At 44.5% G+C, this 27,410-nt stretch overlaps 1 protein-coding gene across 12 annotated transcripts in view; it reads left to right on the top strand.

Moving 5' to 3' along the window:
• The window catches only part of fhod3b (formin homology 2 domain containing 3b), a 560,180-nt gene that overhangs the window by 372,994 nt on the left and 159,776 nt on the right, over positions 1 to 27,410 (top strand). For all 12 annotated transcript variants that reach the window (XM_080202871.1, XM_080202833.1, XM_080202860.1 and 9 more), the window contains exons 7-9: positions 13,907 to 14,018; positions 22,682 to 22,776; positions 24,250 to 24,393. In XM_080202871.1, coding sequence (XP_080058997.1) covers positions 13,907 to 14,018; positions 22,682 to 22,776; positions 24,250 to 24,393 — 351 coding nt within the window. The remainder of the gene's footprint in view (positions 1 to 13,906; positions 14,019 to 22,681; positions 22,777 to 24,249; positions 24,394 to 27,410) is intronic.

The raw sequence follows: 27,410 nt of genomic DNA, 5'->3' as shown, positions 1-27,410 counted from the left end.
GTTTGTATTTACTTTTGAATGTCAGTGTCTGGGTGCAGTGATATCCCCCATGTGGAACCATTTATAATTTCTTGCTGCATCTCTTGAGGGCTCACAGCTTGGCTTCCTCTTCTGAGTATTTATGTATTGTGCAGGGCAAACGGTGAAGTGTAGTTTGCTCATTTGTCCAGAGGTTTTGTACAGCAGGGCTCCCTCAGCCCAAGCAGCTTGCGTGAGAATTTGGTTGGCCAGTGTCAGCAGGGATGCCCAAGTGGAGGGAGGTGGTGCCACCAGCCACACTTGACCCTTCCCTTAGCCGGTGCAGCATCCCGTTTTTCCAACCTGGGTCATGGATGTAGCACTGGGAAACTGGACGCAGGGCGAGGTTCCCTGAAATTCCACTGCAGCTGAGGCTGAGGTGACCAAAAATCAGCCAATCCTCAATCGATATATCCGAATAGTCACTCGCCCGGCATAATTAGGGGGAAATGGGCGGCACAGTGGTTAGCGCTGCTGCTGCTTCACAGCTCGAGGGTCCTGGGTTCGATTCCCTGCTCGGGTCACTGTCTGTGTGGAGTTTGCACGTTCTCCTTGTGTCTGCGTGGGTTTCCTCCGGGTACTCTGGTTTCCTCCCACAGTCCAAAGATGTGCGGGTTAGGTCGATTGGCCATGCTAAGAAATCGCCCCTTCCTGTCTAGGGATGCGTAGGTTAGAGGGATTAGTGGGTATAATATGTAGGGATATGGGGGTAGGGCCTGGGTGGGATTGTATTCAGTGCAGATTTGATGGGCCGAAGGGCCTCTTTCTGCACAGTAGGGTTCTATGATGAACTAGCAGTATTATCACTAGACTATTAATCCAGAAACTCAGCTAACGTTCTGGGGATCCAGGTTCGAACCCCGCCACAGCAGATGGTTGAATTTGAATTCAGTAAAAAAAAAATCTAGAGTTAAGAATCTACTGATGACCATGACCCATTGTAGATTGTTGGGAAAACGCATCTGGTTCACTAATGTCTTTTAGGGAAGGAAATCTGCTGCCTTTTCCTGGTCTGGCCTACATGGGACTCCAGAACCACAGCAATGTGGTTGATTCTCAACTGCTTTCGGGCAACCAGGGACGGGAAATAAATGCTGGCCAGCCAGCGATGCCCATGTCCCATGGATGAATGAAAAAAACTTGAGCAAAACTTGAGTAACTGTGGAATGTACAATTGATGCGTGTAATGACTCTGACAATTGGAGAAAATTGACACTTGTACCCAAGGCCTCTAGAAACTTAAAGACATCTGGGTATTTAATTTACGAAAAGTTAAACTCAGTCTCTGATAACCTGGATTATTACTATTTTGCACAGATAGTATTTCTTCTTCTTTATTCGTTTTATGGTGAATGTTATTTTAACATGTATTCCCTTTAGAGAATGAAACTTAAAACAGCAGAACTATTTTAGCAACAGTGAAGGCACAAATTTTTCCATCTTGATGAATCATCACTCAGGCTCTCTCATTGCTGAGATTATACAGGCTCCAACCCAAGCACGTTACAAAACAGGAGCAACCATCACTTCCTTCCTCTTGTCCTCCACCATCTTGTTCTTTCTTTTCAGAAGTCCACTTCCATCACCTTGTAGCATAAGTGAAACACCCAGGCCACCTCCTGCTTCTAATTTCTATGTTTCTATGAAAGGAAGAGATGATGAGGCAAACAAGAGTAACGATTCAACTACTGAGTATGTTCAAATCCCTATCATTTTGGTCCAGATCAAAAAAAATCATAGAATCCTACAGTGCAGAAGCTGGCCATTGAGTCTGCGTCGACCACAGTCCATCCAGGCCGTATCCCCACGCATTTACCCAAGCTAGTCCCCCTGATGCTAAGGGGCAATTTAACGTGGCCTATCCACCTAACTCGCACATCTTTGGACTGTGGGAGGAAACCGGAAGAAATCCCTGCAGACACGGGGAGAGTAACCCAAGTCGGGAATCAAACCCTGATCTCTGGCACCGTGAGGCAGGATTGCTAACCACTGTGCCACCCATGTTTCTTGAAAATGTTCCTCCGTAATAAATGGAACCAACAGAAAATCATTAACGCTCCCTTTGATAGGCTGCGTATGAACCTTTAACCCCCTTGCATTCCCTCCCCCACCATCCTTTACTATTTGGAAACACCTGGGTCAACACAGAGCTGACCCTTGGCAGATTACCGCATGAAATAAAAGTGTATTACACAGCTAGGCCATCACCTATTTAACACATGCAGGTCATCCAGGATACAACCACACAATAAATCTGTCTGACGAGTGATTGAGAGGCTGCAGTAGGGGTCATAATGATTGCAGCCTTCACTTAAAAATACAGAACAAAGCGACTTTAGCACCGTATTAAATTGGCCTGCGTTCAGCGTATTCACATTTTAGCAACACAGACTGGGGCGCGATCCTCAGATCCTGCCAGTGATGCTGAAACTAGCAGTGCCAGCCCGCATGCTGGGTTTCTGCCTCTGGCAAATTTTGCCAGGTCGGGGGAATGCCAGCCCTAAAAAAAACTTGCCTAATTTGACAGAAGGCCAGTAAAACTGGTTATGAGTCCCATTGAGAGTCTGTAGAGGGCCAGATTGGGATTTGGGGCAGATGGGTCGTACAGGGGGTAAAATCTAGAATGATAGAATCTCCACAGTGCAGGATCTGCCATTCGGCCCATCGAGCCTGCACTGTACACAATCTCACCCAGGCCCTATTCCTGTAACACCACATGTTTACCCTGCTAATCCCCCTCACACTGAGGGTCAATTTAGCATGGCCAATCAACCTAACCCGCACATCTTTGGACTGTGTGGGAGGAAACTGGAGCAGCCAAAGGAAACCCCCAGAGACATAGAAACTCTACAACACAAAGAGGCCATTCGGCCCATCGGGTCTGCACCTACCACAATCCCACCTAGGCCCTACCCCCATATCCCTATATATTTGCCCACTAATCCTTCTAACCTACGTATCTCAGGACACTAAGGGTAATTTTTTAGTATGCCCAATCAACCTAACCCGCACATCTTTATACACAGGAAAAATGTGCAGACTTCACACAGACACTGACCCAAGCCAGGATTCGAACCACGGTTCCTGCCGCTGTGCGGCAGCAGTGCTAACCACCATGTCAAAATGCCAAGTGATTGGCAACAATGGCACAGCAGGGAACTGGTCATGGCTGCCCCTGAATTGAGGTGAGCTTTTAAAAACACAGGTGCCATCAGGTGTGCACAGGTTGAGGGGCGAATGGTCAAAATGCACTTGGGCAGTGCCCGGGGTTGTCTTCTGCCTCACCTCACAGGGGGCACGAGAGATGATGGGATTCCAGTAGGATGCAAAGAAGACAGCAGCTGGTGATGGATGCATATCTCGATCAGATTTTGGGTGCAGTGGTAATGAGGAGCAACATCCTCTGCAGGAGACCCAAAGCCTTGGACTTGAGATGGGCAGAGAAGAGAAAGAGAGAGAAGGTCAGGAAGGCACTGGGGCTGTTGTTGTGTTTTTACAATGTTATAGAAGCACCGATCATTCAAGAAATTGTGTAAATGTGTATGTTTATTTATTAAGACCAGGTAGATGACAACATATGTACATGGATAGAAAGATTGAAGGCATAGATAGCTGAGCTGTGTGTGCTGTGTTCTGCCAACAGGCTGATGTGAAACTGAGGTTGGACTATGTGATAACCCTCCCATGTTGTGATGTCATGCTGCTATCCCTTAAAGATACTTTTCCCCCTTCAAAAGAAGTAGAACTATTTATAATACACTTCAGTTACCATAACCCAAACAGATGCTGCAGGGTGACAGGGTATTTTCACAGCAGTGTTAATGTTAGCCTGTTTGTGACAATAAATAAATCACATCATTGAATAGAACTTACAAATCTAAGAGTTTCTAAAGTGCAATGTTATTCTACTGATATATGCAGGTCTTGTAATGGTAATCTAGACTGGAGGTTTCTTTTATTGTTCTGTGTTCTGTGGGGTTGTCAATCTTGGATGTTGTTCCTAGTTACATTTGGGACCTTTTCCTGGATGCAGTAGGACAATGTGGTGATTGAGCTGCCAAAATGCATCTGATTTGTCCTCAGTTGCACCACACCGTTGCTCCTTTGTGTGTAATGACGTCATTAGATTTTAGTTCCAAACAAATCCTTGTCATCTGGCCCTGTTGCCAAGTACCTTCTGTGGAATCGTGGATGCAAACGTCCCAACTGCAAACTTGGTAATTCCGGAGCTGTGTTTTATTGTACACAATGCTCACCTTTTCTTGCAGTTTTAAAAGCTGCTCTCAAGGTTCTGAGAGAGTAGAATGGGTAAGGATAGATATGTGTATGTGCCAAATATGAGCTCTGCTGGTGATGGACTAATTGCAGATGTAATGTAGTCTGTGGGTCTTGTTTGACCTGTTGTATTTGAAAATTGGGGATTTCATCTCAGAACGTAGAAGAAAAACAGGCACCAGTATGACACATTATAAAAAGAGCAAAGAACGGGGACAGGCCCATGCCCATGCCAATCATGGTCCCCTAACTAAACAAAAAATCCTTCTACTCTTACTCGGTCCATATCCCTCTATTTCCTCTCTATTCATGTACTCATCTAAATGCATGCCTGTTTCCTTCACAGTAACTTCATTGCAGTGTTAATATAAGCCTGAATCATAGAACCCTACAGTGCAGAAAGAGGCCCTTCAGCCCATCGAGTCTGCACCGATCACAATCCCACCCAGGCCCTACCCCCATATCCCTACATATTATACCCACTAATCCCTCTAACCTTACCATTCCTGGACACTAAGGGGCAATTTCTTAGCATGGCCAATCAACCTAACCCTCACATCTTTGGACTGTGGGAGGAAACCAGAACATCTGGAGGAAACCCATGCAGACGTGAGGAGAATATGTAAACTCCATACAGACAGTGACTCGAGCCGGGAATCGAACCCAGGACCCTGGAGCTGTGAAGCAGCAGTGCTAACCACTGTGCCACCGTGCCTGCTTGTGACACTGATAAATAAACTGAAAAAAAAAGTCCCCCTGGCAGCGCATTTGAGGCACCCACCACTCCCTGCATGAAAGACTTTCCTTCTCACCTTGAACCTGTGCCCTCTTGTAACTGATATTTTCTCCTATCCACCCTGTTAATGCTTCTCTCTATCAGGTCTCCTCTCAGCCCTTGCCTTTCCATTGAAAACAATCCTAATTTATTCAACCTCTCCTCATAGCCAACACCCTTGAGACCAGGCAACATCCTGGTGGACCTTCTTTACCCCCCTCTCCAAAGCTTCCACGTCTTTCTGATAATGTGGTGACCAGAACTGCACACAATACTCCAAATGGGGCCGGACCGAGGTTTCATTTAGCTGCTACATGATTTCCCAACTCCTGTAGCTACTGCCCTGGCTGATGCAGGCAAGCATGCCATATGGATCTTAATTACTTTGGCCACCTATGGTGCCAGCTTTAGAGAACTGTGGACCTGCATGCCCAGATCCCTCTATGTTACTGTTCCTAAGCATTCTGTTATTTACAGTACAATTCATACATAAATGTGATTCTCCAAAATGCATCACTTCACATTTGTCCAGATTAAAGTTCATCTGCTATTTCTGTGCCCAAGTCTCCATCTATCTATATCCTTTTCTATCTTCTGACAATTATCAGCAACTTCACCAATCTTTGTGTCATCCACAAACTTACTAATCGGATTACCCACATTTTCCTCCAGGTTATTTATTTATACTACAAATAACAGAGGTCCCTGTCGAACACCACTTGCTACAGATCTCCATTCTGAAAAACATCCTTTCACCTCTACTGTCTGTCCTCTATAATCAAACTAGTTCTATATCCATCTGGCCAGCCCATCCCAAATCTTTTGCAATTTTAGTTTTTGTACCAGTCTGTCATGTGGTACCTTGTCAAACACTTTACTGAAGCCCATATAAACTACACCACATCACTTTCTTCATCAATTTTCTGTCACCTCTTCAAAAAACCCAATCAAGTTGGTGAGACATGACCTTCCCTGTACAAAACCCTGCTGCCTGTCACTAATTAGTTCACTTCACTCCAAATATGCATATATCCTGTCCCTCAGTATCTTCTCCAAAAGCTTCCCCACGACTGATGTCAGGCTCACCAGCCTATAACTTGCTGGAGTGTCCCTGCTTCCTTTCTTAAAAAAGGGAATAACATTGGCTAGCTTGTGAATCATTCATCCAGCTAGGTTGTTGGATCTAGGGTAATGAGAAGTAGCAGTGTGATTGATGTTCCACTTCTTGCCCATATCCTGAAGTAACTTATCAATAATTTACAGACCATTATTTGTAGTGATCTCTCTAGGCATACCAAGTAAACTGAAAATAGTACTTGGTATGCGAGACAGTTATTCTTGATGCATTGTGGAATTGTCGAATAATGAGGTACTTGGTAAAATAGATGATGATGATGATAAAGTCAGGGCCATGGGCACGAAAGATGTCAGGTATGATTTTGTACCAAGGATAGATGGGAACCTGATTTATTATTGTCACATGTATCAGTGTACAATGAAAAGTACTGTTTCTTACGTGCTATTGAGACAAAGCATACCGATCATAGAGAAGGAAGGGAGAGGGTGCAGAATGTAGTGCCACAGTCGTAGCTAGGGTGTAGAGAAAGATCAACTTAATGCAAGGTAAGTCCATTCAAAAGTCCAATAGCAGCCGGGAAGAAACCGTTCTTGAGTCGATTGGTACGTGATCTCAGACTTTTGTATCTTTTTCCCGATGGAAGAAGGCGGAAGCACATAGGTCTGGGGTGCAACGGGACTCTTAATTATGCTGGCTGCTTTTCCGAGGCAGAGGGAACTGTGGACAGAGTTCATGTGGAATCAGTGGTTCTATGTGCTGATTTGGCATATGCTCTTGATGTGCCTCGCACTGCTGGATGACAACTTCAACATTGTTGTTTGTACCAACCCAATATACAGTCTCCCTTGATGAGTCTCCTTGGCCAATTTCTGCCCATGTGTAATCGTTGAGGAATATCAGGTCACAAAGATTCTGGTATGATGACCTGTTTGCCTTTAAAAATAACTCCCTGGAAGATGCCTAGCTTGTCCCGATAAGGTCAAAATGGTTTTGTGTTTGGGGACATGCTGAATTGAATGGGCCCTACTTCAATTATGGATTCCACAGTTTTAATAGTATAGAACCTTTTGTCATTTCTTGTAGCTGCTGGCATTTGCGTTGCACAGAATTTACCAGATCAATAGACAGACTTGCATTCTCCTGCAAACGGAATATTGCAGCTCTCTTGAAGCTGCCAATTGTGTCAGAACGTTCTGACTATTTGAATGTTAGGTCATGAACTGAGGTGATGTGAGTAGTTTCTGAGATTGTTCTGCTGTGTGAGACCTGACTAATTCCATTGATTTTCATGAGTGTGAGGACATGGCTTGCCAGTAAATTTACAATTGCTGGACTTTTGGTCTCCATCAATACAACATCACTGACATCCAGGAGGATTGATTGTACTTTCACTCCCAGATTAGGGAACCTGCTCATGGAATTAATGAACCATTGTACGCTGAGAGTTTCACAGTGGTAGGTTTTGCCATGGGCGCCAACATCTATGGATGCATGTCTTTTAGAATTTGCAAGTACAGTATGTTGGCACTTGCCCACATGTCAAGGTTGGTCGATAATCAGTAGTTACCAAGTTTCTTCAGGGGACCACTGGGGAGAGAACCCAGTAGCTTTTGAACCATAACAAGACGGTAGGGATGGAGGCCAGTGATTTGTCAGTCACAAGGGTTGCAGTCCAGCAACAACTGAGTTCTCTGGTGAGCCGAACGATTGTTAGGCTGTGATGGAGCCCAACACAGTCTCTGAGAAATAAGAACGTAAGAAATAGGGGCAGGAGTCGGCCATCTAGCCCTGCCCTGCCATTCAATAAGATCATGGCAGTGTATCAGTTCCACTTTCCCGCTTTCTCCCCATAACCCTTAATTCTCTTGTCTATCAGAAATCTATCTACCCGTGACTTAAATATATTCAGCGAGGCAGCCTCCACCACTTGAATGGGCAGAGAACTCCAGAGATTCACCACCCTTTGAGTGAAGAAGTTCTGCTTCACTGTTCTGCAAGTCGGGGGCTTCATTTTAGAGAACTGTGTGGGGGAGTGGGAGTGGAATATCTGGCACTTGCCATGACAATTTGCAGTCAGAGCAGAAAATAATACCCACCTCCCTCTCCTGTTCACTGGGGCCCATTTGACTGGCCTGGAACCCCCAGAACCTAATTGTGTTTTATTGTCTTTAGTTAATGATTTGTAACTTTGCAACCCTTAAGTGCAAAATCCTCACTGGGACTTCCCCACATTTATCATTCCCCCTCCCCCATCCCAGAGTGGGGAATCACCTCGGGATTGGAGGTGTGGTGATGCAGAGCTGGGGGGGAGCTCTCTCAGGCAGAGATATTTTAGAGCTATCTGCAAACATGCTGCTGTTCTTGAAGATAACTGAATAAATCTCCTCTTGTTCATTAATGAAGTTTCTGAAGGTGACACTGTTCCAATGCTGTACACAGGTTTGCACTCAGTGTCACTATAGAATCTTCAAGAAAGAAAGTTTTCCAAAGTGCATCACAATTGACCCCTATTTAGATCACTGTCTGATTCTAGTTTTGTTATTGTATTTTATCTTGTAGGACAGTCCACCGAGCAACACGGTGGCACAGTGGTTAGCACTGCTGCCTCACAGCGCCAGGGTCACTGTCTGTGCCGTGTCTGCATGTACTCCCTGTGTCTGCTTTGGTTTTTTCCCACAGCCCAAGAGAGACATGCTGGTTAGGTACATTGACCAGGCTAAATTCTCCCTCTGTGTATAAGAAAGGGGACCAGAGTGTGGCCACTAGGGGATTTTCATAGTAACTTCATTTTAATGTTATTGTAAGCCTACTTGTGACGCAAATAAATAAAAAAACTTTGAAAGTGGTGTCACAAGTAGACGGGATAGTGAACAAGGCATTTGGCACACTTGCCTTCACTGGACAGAGCATTGAGTAAACGAATTGGGTTGTTATGTTACAATTAAGCCCACTTGTGTGACATGAATGAATAAACTTAAACTTAACTCTGATCTTATTATTACCCCTTTGTGCCTTACCCCGCACTGAGAGGCCTACAGTACTGTGTGCCTTAATGTAGAAGTAACATGGAGGACGTTTGATGAGTGTAGTGATAGGACGAGAGAGGGGAATTGAACTGAATGCATCTAGGAATGTTACAGATAATATCAGGACCCAGAAAGAGGACTGAATAGTTTCTGGATTCAACACTGTATGTGATTGCCATCTACTGTTACAAGTCACTCATCGCAGGCACTGTGCTCAAATTCTACAGTGAAAAATAATCCTGTTTGCCAAAATCTGAATCTATATTTTTCAATAAATTTAGATGCATTTACCCCATTTGAAAATACATCTATATGCCCTCTTGTGAGGCATCATTTTAGATGGGCTTTAACGTGCTGGAGGTAGGAGCAGAAGTAAACGGTGATCGGATCTGCTGAGTCTAGGTCAACATTGACCCATTTTAAATGCTAGAGAGGGAGATGTCCCTGCGGAAGCCTGAATATTCGAATACCAGAGGCCCGTTGTTTAGACTGCTGGCATTGCCTGGGGAGTGGCTCTCCGGATTACGATTCTCACCTCTTGGTTATCACTGCTGCCTCACAGCGCCAGGGATCGGAGTTCAATTCCAGCCTTGGGTCACTGACTGTGTGGAGTCTGCACATTCTCCCCGTGTCTGCATGGGTTTCCTCCAGGTGCTCCAGTCTCCTCTGATACCCCAAAGATGTTCAGGTTAGGTCGATTGGCCATGCTAAATTGTTCCTTAGTGTCAGGGGGATTAGCAGGGTGAATACATGGGGCATGGGGTTACCTTTTGTGAGATTGTTATTGGTGCAGTGTGCCAAATTGCCTCTCTTTGCACTGTGGCAATTGTATGATTCTTAACTGAGATTCTAATGAGATCAAGAAGAGAGAAATGTTTGTTTTTCCTTGGAAGTGGCATTCTTCTTTCAGAACGCTTGTCTGCTTGTGATTGCTGAGTAAATGAGGAGCATATTTTGCAAGCACGTTGATGTGCTGGCAGGGTATGAATTTTATTGAATGAATCTGATTACTGTGTGCAGTTTGGATTGCTAGTCGCAGCATTGTTCGGGTAAATATTCAGTGGTGTTTCAATGAACTATCAGCCTGTGTAATAAATAGCTGCATCTACAACACTGCAGCCAGATGAAGGTGAAGTGGAGACCAATGGGGGGAATAGAAGTACTTGGTGATTGGGGTCTGCAAGGTCCCGCTTGGTTCGTAATTAACAATCATTATTAAACACTGGTAGCTGAGGCTAGATGACAAATACTCCACCTGATGGAAAAGGGAATTAAGCAGTGACATGATTTGATTTTCTTCAGAGGTTTTATTTTTGATAGTGTCATAATTTGCTGACAGTACCTAACTAACAAGTCAGTGCATGGTTTCACTTTGCTTATATTCATTCAAGAGATATGGGTTTTGCTAGCTGGGCCACCATTCGCACAGCTGCCTCAGGGTGTTAGGGACCGGGCTTCCGTTCCCAGCTTGGCTCACCGTGCGGCGCCTGCATATTCTCCCCGTGTCTGCATGGATTTGCTTTGGTTCCCTCCCCCAGTCCGGTGGTGTGCATTGGCCACGCTAAATTCTCCCTCACTGTACCTAGCCAGGTGCCAGCGTGTGACAACTAGGGGATTTTTTACAGTAACTTCATGAGGGTTAATGTAAGCCTACTTGTAGCACTAACAAATAAACTTTAGAAATTGCCTGAGAGAAGGTGATTGTAAGCTGCCTTCTTGAACTGCTGCAGTACATGGAGCAGGAGGAGGAGGTACACCAGCTGCTAGAGGATCAGAAAAGATCCACATGTCTGATGATCCTTTTAGCTGGCCTGTTTTGAAGTTAACAAAGTTCGTTATTTTTCAAGAAAAGTTGGTCACTCAAAAGTCACAATGGGAATGTTCTGGACCATCACTGGGTTCCTGTTGGAGTGATGTTACTGCCCACAGTGGTGTGTTTGCTTGCAAATGGTATTCTAATCTGGAAAACAGTCAGCGATACAACATAATGTAGACTCAAAGCAAAGTGTAACCACTACAAGATGTAGGTGTCAGACTGACGCAGTCAGCTCTGCTATGCAGCATGGTAACGTGCACCCATTTCTGAGTTGATCCCAGTGCCCAGGATTCCATCTTACTGTGCAAAAGGAGTTAACTGGGAGCGCCAGCAAACTTGAGTTCTCCTAAAGTGGTCCTGCAGTTTGAATTCTGACCTACAGGTGGAGCACTTAAGTGATGAACCCTTCCTTCCTTCTGGGGATCAGCCCTCCATTCACCAGACTCTGGTTAATGCTCTGGTTAAGCTGATGCTGACCATCTGCCGTCTCGGTAAAGAAAGACTCCAAATAACTTAAGCCATAGGGAGGGGAGGATAAGTTTAAATCTGTTCAATTTATACGTGTGCAAAAACTACCTCTTGAGCTCTCTCTGCCTCATCTTTACAACCCGTATTAATACCAGTTATATGACCACATTTCATAAGATATAGGAGCAGAATTAGGCCATTTGGCCCTTCAAGTCTGCTCTGCCATTCGATCATGGCCGATATGTTCCTCATCCCCATTTTCCTGCCTTTTCCCCATAACCCTTCAACCCATTACCAATTAAAAAATCTCTCTAACTTCTCCTTAAATTCACTCACTGTCCCAGCATGCACCGCACTTTGGGGTAACAAATTCCACAGATTCACAATCCTTTGGGAGAAGTAGTTTCTCCTCAACTCTGTTTTAAGTTTGCTACCCTTTAATATCCACACCATCACTGAGATTGTTGAGTTCCCTTCTATCGAGTCGGCCAACCTGCCTCAGTTCAAGTGCTGCTGAATCCCGAATTGGCACTTCCATTACCCCTAGAATTGACTATTCCAAACTTCTTCTGGTGGGCCTTCCATCCTTCGTAAAGTGGAGCTCATCCAAATACTATTCATTAATGCATCTGTGAAGCACCTTGGGGCTTTTCACTCTGTTAATGGCACTATATAAATGCAAATGTTTCTCATCAGATTGTAAGAAATGGGAGCAGGAGTAGGTATGTGGCCTACCACGCTGGCTGCATCATTCAATAAGATTGCAATAAGCTGTCTCTCAACACCAGGTTAAAATCCAACAGGTTTATTTGGAATCACGGGCTTTCAGAGCGCTGCTCCTTCATCAGGTGACTGGAAGTTAGTTCACAAACACGGAATATATAGACATAGACACAATTGCAAGATAATTGCAGATTGGAATGTGAAGAATGGTTGGAATGCAAATCTTTACAGGTACAAACACTGTGCTGAAGAGAGAGAGAATCACAGATTGAAGAGGTACGAATTGTCTTGCAATTGTGTCTTTATCTATATATGCTGCGTTTGTGAACCTGCCTCCACTCATTTGATGAAGGAGCAGTGCTCTGAAAGCTCGTGATTCCAAATAAACCTATGGGACTTTAACCTGGTGTTGTGAGACTTTTTACTGTGCCAACCCCAGTCCAATGCCGGCATCTCCACAACATGACCAATAAGATCGTGGCTGATCTGGTTGTGGCTTTATCTTCACTCTCCTTCCTATCCTCCATTACTCTTAACTGGTTTCTGCATGAAAAAATCTGCCTAACTCCACCTTGAACATATTCGCTGAACTCTGTCTCCAATCTGAATGGAAGAAAATTCCAATGACCAAAGACCCTCAGGAAAAGGAAATTCTCCTCATCTCTTCAATGGAAGAAACTTTATTTTGAAACAGTGCCTCCACTTTCCCCAGCCCAAAACAACATTCTGGATTCCTTCAAAGAGAAACATCCTCTCCACTTGCATGTTAACGTTTTGTGGTCCATGGAAAGGATACCCAGCTTCCTCTCCAGTCACTTACCATTTAAACAATCGCCTTTCCTGTTCTTTGGGCCAAAGTGGGCAGATTTTCCCACACTATATTCCCCCTGCCAAATTTTCGCCCACTCACCTCACCCTTTGCAGATACCTTGTACCCTCCCCATCACAACTTTCTTACCTACTTAGCTTTGTGTCATCAACAAACTTGGCCTTGGCCACAATATAGTTGGTCCCTTCATCCAAATTGTTAATATGGATCACAAATAGTCGATGCCCCATTAATGATTCCTGTGGAACTCCACTAATTATTGTTTGCCAACCTGAAAATGACTCCTTCATCCTAACTTTGTTTCTTGTTAGTTTGCCAATCCTCCATCAGTGCTAATGTATCATGCCAACATCCTGAGTTCTGGTCTTGTACAGAAGTCTTTGATATGGCACCATGCCTTGTTTTGGATCAGACTGAGTTGACCAATGGTCAGTCCGAGGAGAGGTGAAGGCCTAGTGGTATTGTCGCTGGGCCATTAATCCAGAAACTCGGCTAATATTTTGGACACTCGAGTTCAAATCCCGCCACAGCAGGTGGTGGAATTTGAATTCCATAAAAAAATCTGTATTTAAGAATCCATTGCCAATTATCGAAAAAATCCATCTGTTCACCAATGTCCTTTAGAGAAAGAAATGTGCCATCCTTGCCTGGTTTGGCCTACATGTGACTCCAGAGCCATGCGTTGACTCTCAACTACACTCTGGCAACTAGAGGATGGGCAGTAAATGCTGGCCAGCCAATGATGCCCATGACCCACGCAAGAATAGAAAAAATGTTGGGTAATTTACATGAATTCAAACTGATTTCTGGAGATGTTTATGTGGAAAAAAAAAAGGCTCTTCTTTTACTGGTTGTGAACTTTTTTTGATGGTAACCCTTGTCTCTCTTTGTGGTGCAGTTCCGCCTGGTGGTGAAGACGGCCCTGAAACTGCTGCTGGTGTTTGTGGAGTACACAGAGTCGAATGCACCATTTCTCATCCAGGCCGTCACCAAAGTGGACCACAAGAGGGGTGAGTGGCATTACTTTATTCATACTCCATTCCCCTCCCTGTTCAATCATTTGGCTTCACAACTATAGGCTGAGATTTTCCGGCTGCTTCTGCTGGCGGGATCTTCCTGTGCCACTGATCAGCGAAACCCTCCCGCTATGGGTTCCCCATTGGCGGTGGGTACGAATGACAGGAAAACCCTTTTTTTTTCATTCATTTGTGGGACATGGGCATCGCTGACTGGCCAGCATTTATTGTCCATCCCTAATTGCCCTTGAGAAGGTGGCGGTGAACTGCCACCTTGAAATGCTGCAGTCCACGTACTGTGGTTGATCCATGATGCCATTAGAGAATCATGAGTCAGTATATTTACTCAGCGGGCAAGAGTCGATTGGAGCAGCACACTGCGGCAGTCTACAGTGTCTAGTTAAATGGGATATATCATTTATTATTGAACTCGAAGTCCCTTGCAGCATTGTGGGTCCACGGGCCTAACTGATAGAGGAATAAACCAATCATCTATGTTCTGGTCAGAAATAGTGGTGGAGCTATGTGCAACCTTCTTTGTCAAATACAGTTGGACATGTTCCTTGAAAGTGGAGTCACAGGTGGGCAGAGTAGTGAAGAAGGCATTCGGCACGCTTAGTTTCATTGGTCAGAACACTGAATACAGGAGTTGGGACATCTTGTTGAAGTTGTACAAGACATTGGTAAGGCCACACTTGGAATACTGTGTGCAATTCTGGTCACCCTATTATAGAAAGGATATTATTAAACTAGAAAGAGTGCAGAGAAGATTTACTAGGATGCTGCCAGGATCTGATGGTTCGAGTTATAAGGAGTAGCTGAATAGACTGGGACTTTTTTCTCTGGCATGTAGAAGGCTGAGGGGTGATTTTATAGAGGCCTGTAAAATAATGAGAGGCACTGATCAGGTAGATAGTCAATATCGTTCCCAAAGGTAGGGAGGAGTCTAAAACTAGAAGGCATAGGTTTAAGGTGAGAGAGGAGAGAAACAGAAGGGCCTCGAGAGGCTTTTTTTTTCACAAAGAGGGTGATGAGTGTCTGGAACAAGCTGCCAGAGGTATTGGTAGAGGCGGGTACAATTTTGTCTTTTAAAAAGCATTTAGACAGTTACATGTTAAGATGGGTATAGAGGAATTTGGGCAAAATGCCAGCAATTGGGACGAGCTTTGGGGTTTAAAAAAGGGGCAGCATGGACAAGTTGGGCTGAAGGGCCTGTTTCCTGGCTATGACTCAGTCAGGGGATTTATTTAAAACAGTGCCACCATGCAACAAGATATGAACAAAGAGCTACACGGAGAATAGTTGGCAAATGTATTCACTGATCCATGGTATTCCTTTTTAATGGCTTTTTAAGCTGGTTACAAAGCCCTGTATTTTGACTGGTGGAGGGGACTGTTCACTTGTCCAAATGATCTGATTCTAAAATTACAGTATTGAAAGAGACAGATTAAATTTTGGGGACTGAAATGCGAACAATGATTGCGCTGTATTGGTGCCACTCCTACTCCGGGATGCGCACACTACAATCCTGTAATTGTTAGAGGGTCAGACTTTGTATTCTACTCCACAGCTACAGAGAGAGAGACTAGGAAGAACTTAGCCAGAGCTGGCAACTGTCTCCCACGGTACTGATTTTTGCCAGGCAGTAAGATTGATTGTATAAGCAGCACATAAAATTATTGATAGGTATCTCTGTCTTTAAAAAAAAGGTAAATAAACAATCTTAATAGTCTTCATCTGGTTGCTAGAATTACTACAATTACAAAATCAGTTTCCCCCATTTTATACTTGGGTTGACATTTTCTTGTTCACCCACAGTCCAAAGATGTGCAGGTTAGGTTGATTGGCTATGCTAAATTATCCCTTAGTGTTAGGGGATTAACAAGGTAAATAATTAGGGTTAGAGGCATAGGGCCTGGGTGGGATTGTTGTCTCAATGGGCCAAATAGCCTCCCTCTGCACTTGAGGGATTCTATGATTTATTGACTCCAAGGGGGGGTCTCGCTCTGGGTGCATTATCATCACATTATAGCCTGCATTTTATTGCATGAAGGTGCCATATAAATACTCTATCAATATCTGGGCAGTGATCTTAGTTGAAGATCTTCTTACAGCACTGTGGCACAGTGGGTAGCACTGCTGCCTCTCAGCTCCAGGGACCGGGGTTCCATTCTGGGTAACTGTGCAGAGTTTGCATGTTCTCCTTGTGTCTGCACGGGCTCTGGTTTTCTCCCACAGTCCAAAAATGTGGAGGCTAGGTGGATTGGCAATGCCAAAATGTCCCTTAGTACGTGTCCCAAGATGTGTAGGTTAGAGGGATTAGTGGGGCGAAGGGGCTAGGGCTTGGGTGGAGACTCTGTTGGAGAGTCGGTGCAGACTGGATGGGCCGAATGGGTTTCTATGATTCTGTGAAAACACAAACAATAATTATAGGGGCGTCAGTCCCTGGTGAGGCAAACAAAACGTCAAAGGAAACTAACTAAACCAAAATACGGAGGGATACGGGGGGGGTACGGCCTGGGTGGGATTGTGTTCGGTGCAGACTCGATGGGCCGAAGGGCCTCTTTCTGCACTGTAGGGTTCTATGATTCTAATATAGTGGTGACACTACCCAGCCCCCATCTATTTTATATGTGTTCAAGTACTTAAAGAAACAATGCCTTTCATCTAAGTAACACACTATTAGTATTGGAAAGAGTGAGGTCCTGGAGGGATTTAAAGACAAGACTGAGAGAACATTAACTGATACCAAGAGAAGCACTTCAATGTGGGATCCACAGCCTTTAGAAACTTTAAATACTGCGGTGGAAAGCATTTGTTATTTCATGCATGCGCTGTGTTGTGATCTCTCACCTATGGAGCAAAGGAGTGGGACTGATTGTGGATAACTCTTTCAAAGAGATAGCCCAGACATGATTGGCTGAATGGCCTCCTCCAGTGCCGTATGATCAAGGCTTCCATGATTTAGCTTGCACAATTGGTGATCCTTTGCTTGATTGACGACACAAGAGCTGAGCTACTTGTTTCTGTTGAACAGCAGACTGAGCAGGCCATGATTTCAGGGGGCCAATTGCGTGAGCCCAATCTCCTCCCCAGTGACGTGTTTCATTCGCGTAGCTGAATTTATTTTATTCGCGGGACGTGGATGTCGCTGGCTGGCCAACATTTATTGCCCATCCGTGTTGCCCGGGCCCAGTGGAGAGTCAAACACATTGCTGTGGCTCTGGAGTCTCTTGTAGGCCAGGCAGGATAAGGATGGCAGATTTCCTTCCCCAAAGAGTGTTAATGAACCAGATGGGTTTTTCTGACAATCAACAATGGCTCACGATCATCAGTACAAAGAATAAAGAAAATTACAAGACAGGAACAAGCCCTTCAGCCCTCCAAGACCATGCTGCCCGTCTGAATTAAAACCCCCTACCCTTCCAGGGACCATATCCCTCTATTCCCATCCTATTCATGTATTTCTCCAGTCGCCCCTTAAAAGTCACTATTGTATCTGCTTCCACTACCTCCCTTGGCAGTGAGTTCCAGGCACCCTTTGTTTAAAAAAACTTGATTCTTAATTCCAGATATTTGTTACTGAATTCAACTTCCACCATCTGCCATGGTGGGATTTGAACGTGGGACCCCAGAACGTTAGCTGAGTTTCTGGATGAATAGTCTAGCGATAATACCACTAGGCCATCACCTCCCCTAACTTCCCAGATGAGGAGACTGTAATTGGGTGGCATGGTGGCACAGTGGTTAACACTGATGCCTCAGTGCCAGAGACCTGAGTTTGATTCCCAGCTTGGGTCACTGTCTGTTTGGAGTTTGCACACACCCCCCATGTCTGCGTGGGTTTCCTCTGGGCCCTCTGGCTTCCTCCCGCAGTCCAAAGATATACAGGTTAGATGCGTTGACCATGCTAAGTTGCCCCATAGTATCAGGGGGTCTAGCTAGGGTAAATGTTTGGGTTATCGGGGTAGGACCTAGTGGGGCAGACTTGATGGGCCATATGAGCACCTCCTGCACTGTAAGATCCTATAACATACCTGTGAGGTATGAATTTCGGGAAGTTTCAGCAAAGGCAAGCATTGTGCTGTGGCCACAGTTTGGACTTTCATCCTGAACAAAGTTAAAGGGAAGAGAAACCTGTTGGATTGCTGGCACCATTGACGTGGCCCTGTGAGATGCAACTGCAGTTGAGCGAGTGCTTGTTATAAAGTAGGACAGTGTGACCTGATGTGAACAATGTGGTAATCGAAATTCGGATGATTCCAAGGTTACTGGAGGCTTAAATTGCTTCAGATGTGTCTGTGTTTCTCAATTTATCTTACTGAAAAGCACAGTGATGAAATGTTGAATGTAAATGTATTGTACAGGTGAACAGCTGGTCAGGCTATAAATTCAAGATGCACAAGTCCTTTAGGATACTACTGCGCTCAGTGTAGGTTGCTGGACTCCTAATTGTCACATTAGGCTTTTAATAGATTTTAGATCCCATGATTTTAGGTATAAATCCAAGAACAGAGAGGTAGCGGTAAATTTGTACAAGGCAGTGGTTAGACCGTAGATAAATTACCATGTACAACTTTGTATCATATCCCATTATAGAAAAACCATTAAATCCCGAGAGAGCACACTGTGTAGATTCACCAGAGAAAAGCGACAGTTTGCTCATAGTGCAAAGGTAACAAAAGCCTGAATTACTGGGCCCGTTTCCACTAAAGTTGAGAAGAACTAACTGGCAATTTAACTGGGGTTTAATGATCGAGGCTAGTTCTGATGGTGAGGGCTGACTGATACAAAATTCACACCAAAATGATGAGGAGAAAATAATTTCTTCAGTGGTGGAGACCGTGACATTCTTTGTCACAGGCAACGAACATTGGGTAGGATTTTCCCATCCTGTCTACCATGGGAATCATAGCGGGAAAGGACTAGGCAAAGGTCCATTAACGTCAGGCAGGATTTTCCAATCTTGGAGTGAGCGCAGCCGGAAAATCCCACCCCTTGTCTCTCATGGGAAAATTGGATGATCATTGAAAGTGGATGAAGATCCAGGGCAATGAGGAAAGTGTGGGGTATTGCGATTAGGTTTGACTCAGTAAAAGAGCTAAGGACATGGGAGAACGGGTCTCCTGTGCTGTAACTCTCGATTTGCTCCAGATGAAAGTGCGACCATTCCTCCAATAGTTCCTGGTTCAGTGGTATGGGGAGGAAGGGGTTGCAAAGATGAATGAAGGATCCAGAAATTGTCTCATCAAAATAATTGTCAAACCTGAAGAAAGATATTGAAGGAAGCCAATGTTCTACCAGACTAGTGTACATGCAACGCAGTCCCCTCTGTTCAGGGAGTGTAGTGACACAGGCAAGGCCACACTTTCAATTATTAAGATGATAATGCGATTTTTTTCTTTGAGCTCAAAGAAGAAATGTTCTTGTGCTGCTGGTATTCCCATGATTGTATTAGTTCCAAGAATTAGACCAGAATACTGGCGATAGGGCAATGTGTCCCAGAATGGTGTGCACAGTGGTTAGCACTGCTGTCTCATAGCGCCGGGGACCTGGGCTCAATTCTCAGCTTGGATCAATGTCTATTTTCCTTGTGTTTGTGTGGGTCTTCCTCTGGGTGCTCCGGTTTCCCCCCTTAGTCTGAAAGATGTGCTGGTTAGGTGCATTGGCCGTGCTAAATTCTCCCTCAATCTATACGAACAGGCACCGGAGTATGATGACTAGGGGATTTTCATAGCGACTCCATTGCAGTGTTAATGTAAGCCTACTTGTGACACTAATAAATAAGCTTTAAACTGGAGGGAAACTCAGAGGCGATAGTGTTCCAATAACTGTCGCTGGTTTCTCAGGGCTCAGAGATGCACATATATTCGATTATCATGAACAGAAATCCCCCCCCACAGTGTTATTATATTGCTGATTACATCATTCCAGGTTTCCGAACACATGTAAAAAGGCTTTGCTGGATGTTTTACCAGTACGACATTGCTTCAAAAGATTTCACACTGTATTTACTTTCCATCTGTCCACTGTCTAGCATCATGTAAGCAGCCTCTTGCTTACACAAACCTAATGTTCTGTTTTTGCCTGACTTCAAGAAGAAAGTTTGTAGTGAGGCGATATTTCCGACTGATCATATATCTCTGTGTTCTGGACAGGAAGAATCTGTTCCACATATCTGTTCAAACCTCCATCCCTGCTGCTCCCCTCCTGTTTATGGTACATAATTGGATGTTTGGATATCTTTTTTTTAAGTGGAGACCCCAAGGGCTTCCAACACCTTTGATAATTATTTGCAATGTGGAAGACTGTCCCTTTTTTTTAAAAGTAAAAAAAAAATGAAGTGTGGGATGAGATTTCTGGATTGCAAGCGTTTGAATTCTTTGGTACGGGGTTGCAAGTTGTTTTGTTTAAATGTCACTTCCTTGACTGTTTCACCTCAAACTGCAGTGTGGATTTGTGGTTTTACAATTCGGCTCAAAGATTACTAATAACCTAACTATCTCCTTTGTGCGCGCAACGTTAAGTGAGCCAGCAATCCGCGGATGTGGCTTTCATTTTACTTCTGACCCTTCCGATAATTTTTTTTTCATTTCCTTATCCTTCAAAATGCATCCCTGTTTCTTTTGTGTCGGAACAATATTCCACACGCGTCTGAAGATAATGAACTAGGTTTGAATAAGTGTACAGCAGCCAGCAGAGCATTGCCCCAATTGCTGCTATTCTTGGACCAAACCCGAGAGGACAATGCCATTCTTGCATAATTGTTCATCTGTGGTGCAAGAATCCTGCAGACCTCAAAGGCTCAAGAAAGTATGTGTTTGTGGGAAGCAGGAGCTGACTTTTCTTTCCACTACATCTGCAATCATTTGGTAAGGGCCTCATTCTAGTCAGCGGGGTGTTCCATCTTGCCTCTGAACATTGCTCTTCAGCGGGCCTCTGAGCTCCTGTGGTGGAGATCAAAGATCTCAGTGATGGCTCAGACTGACCTCCTTCATCTCCACTGGCCATGAGGCAGTCTGGGTAGGAGATAGGACTGGAAGAGGAGGAGGCCATTCAGCCCTCCAGCCTGTTTCACCGCCATTCAGTGGAATCGCGACTGATCTGTGCCTTAACTCCATATACCTTCAGGGGAGATGATGGCCTAATGGTATTATTGCTAGTTCAGCTTTTAGTTTAGATTAATTTACTTATTAATGTCACAAGTAGGTTGACATTAACATCACAATGAAGTTGATGTGAAAATCCCCTTGTCGCCACACTCCGGCACCTGTTTGGGTGCATTGTGGGAGAATTTAGCATGGCCAATGCACCTAACCGGCACGTCTTTCGGATAGTGGGAGGAAGCCAGAGGAAACCCATGCGGACACTGGGAGAACGGGCTGACTCCGCACAGATGGTGACCTTAGCCAGGAATCGAACCTGGGTCCCTGGCACTGTGAGGCAGCAGTGCTAACTACTGTGCCACTGTAGAATTTGATAAACAAATGTTTGCTGCTGCTCTGTTTTCCATCTGTTAGTCTATTTTGTCTCCATGCAACCATCATCCCAAGAGCTTCAATTTTGTTACGAGTCTGTTAAGTGCTGCTTTGAAAATCCAGGCACACACTAACTGCGCTGTCCCTCATCGACCCTCTCCATTACTTCATCAATAAATTCAAGCCAGTTGCCAAACACAGTTTACCACTTAACCAGTCCTTGCTGGCTGCCATTTATTGAGCAGAAATTTCTCAAGTGACAGCATCTTGGATTATTGTCTCAAAGATTCTCGCCACTGATGTTTAGCTTTCTGGCCAGCAGTTCCCAGATTTACCCCTCTTTTTAAAAATCATTTGCAATTCTCCAGTCCCCTGGCACCATAACTGAGGAAGACTGAAACATTGCAGCTACAGTCCCTGTTACATCAACTCATACCTCCCTTAATAACCTCAGGTACATTCCATCTAAGCTGGTTACCTCTCCATTTCGAGCACTTTGTGCTTGTATTATATCCAGTTTCTCTGTCACCCACGTTTTTATTGTGCTTTGGTTGAATGTTCTTAATTTGTGAAGACAACACGCAAGTACTTTGCGACTATCTTAATGATCTCCTCCTTGGTCCCACTTGTCCTTTTCCTATTTATATGTATAAAAAGACTACTTCAGTGTTCTTTTTATCTTGGCCGGATTCTCAGCTCGGGGTGGCACAGTGATTGGTGCTGTGGGACAGCAGTGCTAGGGACCCAGGTTTGATTCCCGGTTTGGGTCGCTGTCTGTGCGGAGTTTGCATGTTCTCCCCGGGCCTGCGTGGGTTTCCTCCGGGTGCTCCGGTTTCTTCCCACACTCCAAAGACGTGCTAGTTAGATGCATTGGCCATGCTAAATTCTCTGTGTACCCGAACAAGCGCCGGAGTGCGGCGACTAGGGGATTTTCACAGTATCTTCATTGCAGTGTTAATGTAAGCCTACTTGTGACTAATAAATTAACTTTAATATGATTCTGCCAGACTTGTAAATAAAGGGATTTTGGTGAAGGGATTTCTGCCTCCGAGGACTTACTGCAGAAGGAATTGTGCTGTTTTACACATCGCCAAAGGATCCATTTAACCAAGCTGGAGTCTACAGGCTCATTCTGGGGACAGCCTGATTGTTAACTTTACTGGTAATATTTTTCTTCAGGTGTGCGACCCTGGTCAAATGTAATGGAAATACTGGATGAGAAGGATGGGATTGACACTGAGCTTCTCGTTTACGCAATGACGCTAATCAATAAGGTTCGTGCGACATTCGGTTGAAATTGATGTGCCCGTTGCCCTGAACATGACGACCTCTGGAGCCGTTTATAAACCAATGCGTTCCTACATTGTTAGTTGGATTATTAATTGTGATGCTGCATGACGTGATTTTCAATGCCAACCTTGGTCCTGTTTTCAGTTCATTTGCATTGGAAACAGTGATGTTCTTAGTGTTTATCAATGTGGCAGTCGATTCTGAAACCTTTGGATCGATGATTGTAGTCCTTGCACCTCCAGTGAATGAATATGTCCAAATTTTGGAACGGAAATCAATTCAATTAGTGGTTTAATCCTTCATTGTTTCCAAATGAATTACAGTTCATTTTCTCTCCATCTTGCAATAAAGGTGGTCAGCACAATTTTTTCAGACCAGTTTTTCAATTGGTTTTGCCTCGAAATTAATGTCTTTAATTCAGAAGCCCAACTTAATGAAATTCCCATCGGTGCCATTTTAATGGACGCACCAATTCATCCCGAATGAAAATGTTCATGGCCCCAGTTAAAGTAACACACTCCACATACACGCAATGTGTGTGTATGTATGCTTATAATCAGGCATGATTTCCAAGCACTTGCTTCAAATTTTTGTACAAAGTTTCATAGAATCCCAAGAGTGCCGAAGGAGGCCATTCGGCCCATCGAGTCTGCACCGGCTCTCTGATAGAGGATCTTATCCTATCCTCACATATTTACCCCACTAATTCCCCTAACCTATGCACCTTCAGACACTGAGGGGCAATTTGCCATGGCCATCCCACCTCACCTCCTTGGGCATTGGATGGCCTGGCTGCACAGTGGTTAGCACTGGTGCCTCGCAGCGCCAGGGACCTGGATTCAATTCTCGGCTTGGGTCACTGTCTGTATGGAATTTACACATTCTCCTCGTGTCTGCATGGATTTCCTCCGGTGCTCTGGTTTCTTCCCACAGTCCAAAGATATGCGGGTTAGGTGGATTGGCCATGCTAAATTGCCCCTTTGTGTCTGGGGGACTAGCTAGGATAAATGTATAGAGTTATGGGGATAGGGCTAGATTGGGATTATGGTTGGTGCAGACTCGATGGTCTGAATGGCCTCCTTTTGCACTCTACGGTTCTATGCTTTTTGGACTGTGGAAGGAAGCTGGAACACCCAGGGGAAACCTATGCTGAGATGGGGAGAATGTACAAACTCCACACGGACAGTCACCCCAGGCTGGAATTGAACGAGGGTGTTTGGCACTGTGAGTAAGCAGTGCTAACAACTGTGCTGCCCGAGAGTAAATGTTTCCAAATCTCTCCCCAACACAATAGGAGTGTGATAACATTTCAGTGTTTGTTCTACATGGTGGCTTAGGGCAGTGAGAAATGTGAATCTCCTTTGGAGCTGTTATAGAGGCATTTTTAGTATGTTTATTTAACGGTGTCTCTTTCTTAATGGAATGAATGTATTCATGTGCTCTGTTGGAATTCGCAGACTTTGGCAGGTTTGCCTGATCAGGATTCCTTCTATGATGTAGTGGACTGTCTGGAAGAACAAGGGATGGAAGCTATTTCGCAGAGACACTTGAACAAAAAAGGAACCGACTTGGATTTGATCGAACAGTTCAATATTTATGAGGTAATATTTCTCTCCCCCACATTAATGTGAAGGTAATAACATGTTTTGTTTCAAAAGCTGCTGGGGATGTGGGGAGAGCACTGGGGCTGTATGTCATTCCTGAAGACTGCCCAATGCCTTGCCCTTGTGGGTCCATATTCAGCTTTAAGCCAGCAGACGCCAAGGGAATTAAGGTGCAGTTGTTGAAGTGAAGCAAAGCACTTTGGAACGGAGAATTGTTGGGCCATAAAGTTACGTGACTGCAGAGGCTGTATTCTCCAGTAAGCTACTTAAACAGGTTTGCCTTTTACTGAGATGATGGAACATTTTACGGGCATTCTGTTAAGCATTGATGTAGGTTGATAATTTGTGCAGTAGTGAAAGCAACACATTTCAATGGGGACAAATGGCCACGAGTTTTAGCCTCCGGCCAAGACGTAGTCATGCCAGAGGCACGAAAATGTACAAACCAGTGCTTTCTCCCCCCTCCACATCTCTTGCTAGTCCAATAATCCACCTTGGCAACTGCTCGCACGAGTGATCGTTACTCAAGTGTGAGCTTATGAGTGTCAGGAAGTTATTGAGCCTCGGTTGAGGGCAGCACAGCTAAGCTCATTATTGGCCTCGATTACAACTATTTACAGGGAACTGACTGGATAGCAATCAGCTGGGAGCATTAGGACTGACTTTCACTCCCATAAGCCACTGTCCAGATCCTCCGTCTTTGCTACGCTTGGGCCAGTAGAACTCTCCAGAAAGATAAAACAACACGAGTGCAGTGCCGGTGGTGCCTTTGAAATGCGTATGAGAGGGGTCGCTACCTTAGTTTCTCAGTCGTTATGGAAATTGGGAGCCAAATGCATAAAGGAACTATTCAGAGAACAAAGAAATTTACAGCACAGGAACAGGCCCTTTGGCCCTCCAAGCCTGCATCGACCATGCTGCCTGTCAGAACTAAAACACCCTACCCTTCCTGGGAATATATCCCTCCATTCCCATCCTGTTCATGTATTTGTCCAGATGCCCCTTAAAAGTCACTATTGCATTTACTTCCACTATTTCCCCTGGCAGGAAGTTTCAGGCATCCACCATCCTCTGTGTAAAAAAAAAACTTGCCTCATGCTCCTTTAAACCTTGCCTCTCGCACCTTAAACATATACCCCTGGTAATTTACACTTCCGCTCTGGGAAAAGTGTCTAACTATCCACTCTGTCCATGCCTCTCATAATCCTGAAGACTTCTACTAGGTCACCCCTCAACCTCCATCGTTCAAATGAGAACAAACCAAGTTTCTCCAACCTCTCCTTATAGCTAATGCCCTCCATACCAGGCAACATTCTGGTAAATCTTTACTGTACCCTCTCCAAAACCTCCACATCCTTCTGGTAGTGTGGCATCCAGAATTGAACACTATATTCCAAGTGCGGCCTAACTAAGGTTCTATAAAACTGCAGCACGACTTACCAATTTTTAATCTCAATGCCCCGACCGATGAAGGTACATATCTAATTCAAATACTATCTTGCCTACGTTCTCCATCTACATAGAATAAAATTCCTACAATGCAGAAGGAGGCCATTCAGTCCATCAAGCCTGCACCAACAACAATCCCAGGCCCTTTTCCTGTAACCTCAAGTATTTACCCTGTTCATCTCTTTGACACTAAAGGGCAATTTAGCACGGCCAATCAAATTTGCCTTGCACATCTCTGGAGTGTGGGAGGAAACCCATGCAGACACGGGGAGAACTTGCAAACTCGACACAGGCAGTGACTCAAGGGCGGAATTGAACTTGGGTTCCTGGCGCTATGAGACAGCAGTGCTAACCACTGTGCCACTCTGCAACCTCATTGTGCCAAGGTGAATGAGGGTGGACCAATATGGATTACAATTACAGTGCAAAAGAAAAGATCAGCGTCTTCACAGAGAAATGATGGGCTAGGTATACACTCAAAATAATTAGTGGGTTTTTTTTTTCCTCTTTACACTACTGACTGACCCTGCTGTGTATTTCAAATATTTCCTTCTTTATAAATGCGGCAATTAATTATTTTTTCTTTTAGTGACATGATTTCTAGCACTTTGTTTAAAAAAAAACATAATTTTCCTCGGAAAGGTACATCTGAAACAAAATATTTATCTTTTTTTTCAAAAAGGATAACGCTAAATCTTGCAACAATTTTTTAAAAAAATCAGTAGATGAAACTTTCATAGATGAATCTCTGCTAAAATCCACCCACGGTCTCTGAGTTTAGTAACGGTTGCCATACTCCCAGACGACCAGATGAGGGGGAGAGCTGACTGGCGGTGATTAAACCTGAGGGTCACCACAGCTCAGGCAAGGTTGAGAAGGCAGGACCTTCGTGCATGATCTCAGCTGGTATGGGAATTGAACCGATGCTGTTGGCATCACTAACCAACTGTCCAGCCAGCTGAGCTAAACTGACATTGGGTTTAGTATTGACTGCAGTACTCCTGTCTGATTTATGCTCTCCTCTTCCCTCTGGGTGCAGTATATCTGTTGGATATGTCTATCCCCCCTCCATGTGCCATAGATCTATCTTGTTAGGCCACAGCTGGGGCCCTGTATGAGGGGTCTGACTGTACTAGAAAGGTGTGGAAGACATTTACCAAGAGGGTAGCCTGTGTTGTTTCATAGCATTTCAGCATTGGAGGAATGATCTAACACAGGTCTTTAAAGTTTGAAAGAATGCTTTTGCTGTGGGGAAGGGTATAACTAGAGGCAATCAATATAATATGGCCACTGAAAAATCCAGTCAGGAACTTGGAAGAAATTATTCTATCCAAAGAGTAGTATAAATGTGGAACTCTCCCCCCACACAGTGAGTCGTCCAGATGCAATGAAGGAGAAATATTTGAGGGTGAAGGATAGTTATGATGGTAGATTTAGGTGAGGAAAGATGTGAAGAGGCTTGAGTGGAGCATAAATGTGGGCACAGACTGGTTGGGCTGAATGGCCTAGTTCAATACCACATAGCCAGAACTCTGCCATATGGGACGGGATTTTACGTCCTCACT

The sequence above is a fragment of the Carcharhinus amblyrhynchos genome, chromosome 2 (genome assembly GCF_965287045.1).
Source record: "Carcharhinus amblyrhynchos chromosome 2, sCarAmb.v2.hapA, whole genome shotgun sequence".
NCBI classification, from domain to species: domain Eukaryota; kingdom Metazoa; phylum Chordata; class Chondrichthyes; order Carcharhiniformes; family Carcharhinidae; genus Carcharhinus; species Carcharhinus amblyrhynchos.
This window is presented reverse-complemented; position numbering and strand designations above follow the sequence as displayed.